The sequence below is a fragment of the Tribolium madens genome, unplaced genomic scaffold, assembly GCF_015345945.1.
Source record: "Tribolium madens isolate multiple individuals breed KSU strain unplaced genomic scaffold, Tmad_KSU_1.1 Scaffold_19;HRSCAF=116;Tcas5.2_LG9, whole genome shotgun sequence".
NCBI lineage: Eukaryota > Metazoa > Arthropoda > Insecta > Coleoptera > Tenebrionidae > Tribolium > Tribolium madens.
Window position 1 is genome coordinate 1,160,404 of NW_025400983.1, and position 3,281 is coordinate 1,163,684.

Genomic DNA, 3,281 nt, shown 5'->3' on the forward strand with positions numbered 1-3,281 from the left:
GGTTTTACGTTTACGGTCTCTGACTCACTATTTTTACATATTTTATATTAACATTCTTTTACGTTTGCTTCCTTACGTTCTAAAATTCAAGAAAAAAAACACATTTTTACACGTTTACGTTACGTTTCTGTGTTTGCGTTCTACGGTTTTATATTTACAAATTCCAAATATTTACGTTAACGTTCTCACGGCTTAAAGCTTGCGTTTTACTATCAATTTTTTCTTTAATTTGATTTTATATTACATTACATTCGTGGAGTCTTAAATACTTAAATACATTTGCGTTCTTACGTCTTCTTTGCGCCTTTAGATTATTTTATTTATTTTTACGTTTTTGCGTTTTAATTTTCTACATATTTCCATATTCTCAACGGTTGCGTTTTTACTGTACTTAAGTTTACGTTTTTAACTTCTACGTTAACGTTTTTACGCATTAAAGTTTACGTTTCTCTTATTTTACGTTAAATTAGTGGAATTTTTAAAGAGACAGTACGCAAACTTTAGGACGTAAGAGCGTAACTCTTACGTTTGCGTTTTTACGTTCTAAACTTTGCGTAAATTTAGTTTTAACTTCCATGCTTACGACACACAATTTTTATGACCTTACGTTTACGTTTTAACTTCTTTGTGCCTTTAGATTATTTTATTTATTTTTACGTTTTTACGTACTTAAGTTTACGTTTTTAACGTTTTATAATATTCAGAGACATATAATTTTTTTATTAACTCAAATTTTAAATCAAGAATTGGAGAAAATTAACAAACAATTAATTGAAACTTTTAATTAAAATTAAATTACTTCCATAATTTTTTAATCGACATATTTTTCTCTGAATCTTTTTGCATCACCTTGGCAACGGCCATTTCGAAATCCTCCTGAGTCACGTGGACACGTCGCTCGCGCAATGCATACATTCCAGCTTCAGTGCAGACACCCTAACAAAAAAAAAATCACCAAAAAAACACCCCCACTTGATTTTTTACCTTAACTTCAGCCCCACTCGCCCCCGGCATTAACTCAGCAATCTTCCTCAAATTAATCCCCCTTGTCAGATTCATTTTCCTCGAATGAATTTTCAAAATATCAAGTCGGGCTTCTTCGTTCGGTGGCGGAAATTCAATTTTCCGGTCAATTCTTCCGGGCCGTAAAAGCGCCGGATCCAAAATATCAATTCTATTGGTCGCCATAATAACTTTAATATTTTTCGTGGCTTCAAACCCATCCAATTGGTTCAATAATTCCAACATTGTTCGTTGGACTTCGGAGTCGCCCCCCGAGCCCGACTCGATACGAGACGACCCGATTGAGTCGATTTCGTCCATGAAAATGATCGAGGGGGCGTGTTCTCGGGCCATTACGAACAATTCCCTCACCATTCGGGAGCCTTCGCCGATGAATTTCTGGACTAATTCGGAGCCGGAGACTCGGATGAAGGTGCATTCGGTGTGGTGGGCCACCGCGCGGGCGAGGAGGGTCTTTCCGGTGCCTGGGGGGCCGTACAGGAGCACCCCCTTGGGCTGGGCGATACCCAAAGCGTCGAATAATTCCGGGTGTTTGACCGGAAGTTCGATCACTTCTTTGATTTCCTTGATTTGTTTGTCGAGACCACCGACCATTTCGTAAGTCGAATCGGGGACTTTTTCTACCATCATTAGTGACACAAGGGGGTCAACCTAACAAAAAAAAAAAGATTAAAGTCACTAAAAATGCAAAAAAATTCGAAATTGTGATTAAAATTACATAAAATCCGCACTAAAGTAGTTCATTATACTACGACTGCGATTTTGGAAAAAAATTAGTATGCACCTCGGGACTAAAGTTTTATTTTTTTATCACGAATGTGTGTTTAGTTAGTCAGTTGATACATAAATAACTATTTTAAATCGAAAATTAGACCAAACTTTTAGTAATTTTTTGGGGACAACAAAATTTGTTTTTTTTTAATTATTAAATGTGATAATTTTTTGAACACTTTGCACGTTTTTTTAGCTAGAAACTCAATTATTTTGTCAAACTTTCTAAAAAATACGTAAAAATCACCATCATTATCGACACAAGAGGGTCAACCTAACAAAAAAAAGATGAAAGTCACTAAAAACGCAAAAAATTAATATATTTCGAAATTGTGATGATGGAGTTTAAGTTCATTATACTATAACTGCGATTTCGGAAAAAAATTAGTGACTAAAATCTAATTTTTTTATTACAAATATGTGTTTTGTTAGTTGATACATAAATAAATATTTTGAATCGAGTTAAATTAACTAAAARTCGATTTTTTTATTATTGAATGACATTATTTTTTGAGCACTTTGCACGTTTTTTATCAGAAACCCAATTATTTTGTCAAACTTTCTTAAATACATAAAAATCACCAAATTAGTTATGAAATCAGTTTTTTTTTTTGTTTTTTTTTTTTAAGTTTTAACCATCAAAAAGTCACTAAATCTTGTTATTTTGGTGCGTTTTACTACGTTTTTCTAGAACTATTTTGCAAAATTTGGTTAGAAACTAACCGAAAATTTACCAAATTTGGTCAATTTTTTTTTAGAATATTTTAGCACGTTTTTGAAATAAATATTTCGAAGAATTTTTGCTCGATCTTGTCAAAACATGCCTAAAAATTTCGTTTGTTTCCATTTAGCTCATTTTTGGGTGAAACTTTGTCAAAATACAAAATTTGACCGAAAATGGTTTTTYCCTTTTTTCAAACAAAAACAAAATSTAGTGATTATTTGTGCTTTTTTCAAGTATTTTAGCACATTTTTACAAGTGAAYAACAAGTAAAAAAATTACAATATCAGACAAAAATTGTGTTATTTTTCCCTTTTTCGAAGTATTTTAGTACGTTTTTCAGCAAGAAATAGAACTATTTTGCGAAATTTCATTGAAAACAAACCGAAAATTTACCAAATTGGGGCAAAAATTGTATTATTTTTGCATTTTTAAACTGTTTTTGAAATAATTACAAAATTTCTCCAAAAATTTTAACAAAAATTAGCTTAAAATTCACCAAATTAGATTGAGATTAATTTTATTTTAACTTATTTCGCCCGATTTAGTTCATTTTTAAGACAAGACTAATTTATTCCTTCCAAAAGATGTTAAAAATAACAAAAATAAATCTAAATCGATGTTATTTCATTTATTTCATTCGATTTAGCTCGTTTTTGAGTGAAATTTTGTCAAAAAATAAGAAGAAAAACCCAAAATTTTGACAAAATTTGGTCGAAAATTGATTTTTTTTTACCTTTTTTTGCTCGTTTTCGAACTAAAATAA

At 31.2% G+C, this 3,281-nt stretch overlaps 2 protein-coding genes across 4 annotated transcripts in view; one reads left to right on the top strand and one right to left on the bottom strand.

Annotated features, from left to right (window-relative positions):
• LOC123013759 (juvenile hormone esterase-like) overlaps positions 1-3,281 on the top strand; it is a 162,898-nt gene that overhangs the window by 42,688 nt on the left and 116,929 nt on the right. The gene's annotated exons all lie outside the window — the stretch shown is intronic.
• Positions 767-3,281, bottom strand: part of LOC123013784 (26S proteasome regulatory subunit 8) — a 6,982-nt gene continuing 4,467 nt past the window's right edge. For both annotated transcript variants that reach the window (XM_044412565.1, XM_044412574.1), the window contains 2 exons: positions 985-1,674; positions 767-936 (listed from right to left, as the gene is read on the bottom strand). In XM_044412565.1, coding sequence (XP_044268500.1) covers positions 796-936; positions 985-1,674 — 831 coding nt within the window. In that variant the 3' untranslated portion in view covers positions 767-795. The remainder of the gene's footprint in view (positions 937-984; positions 1,675-3,281) is intronic.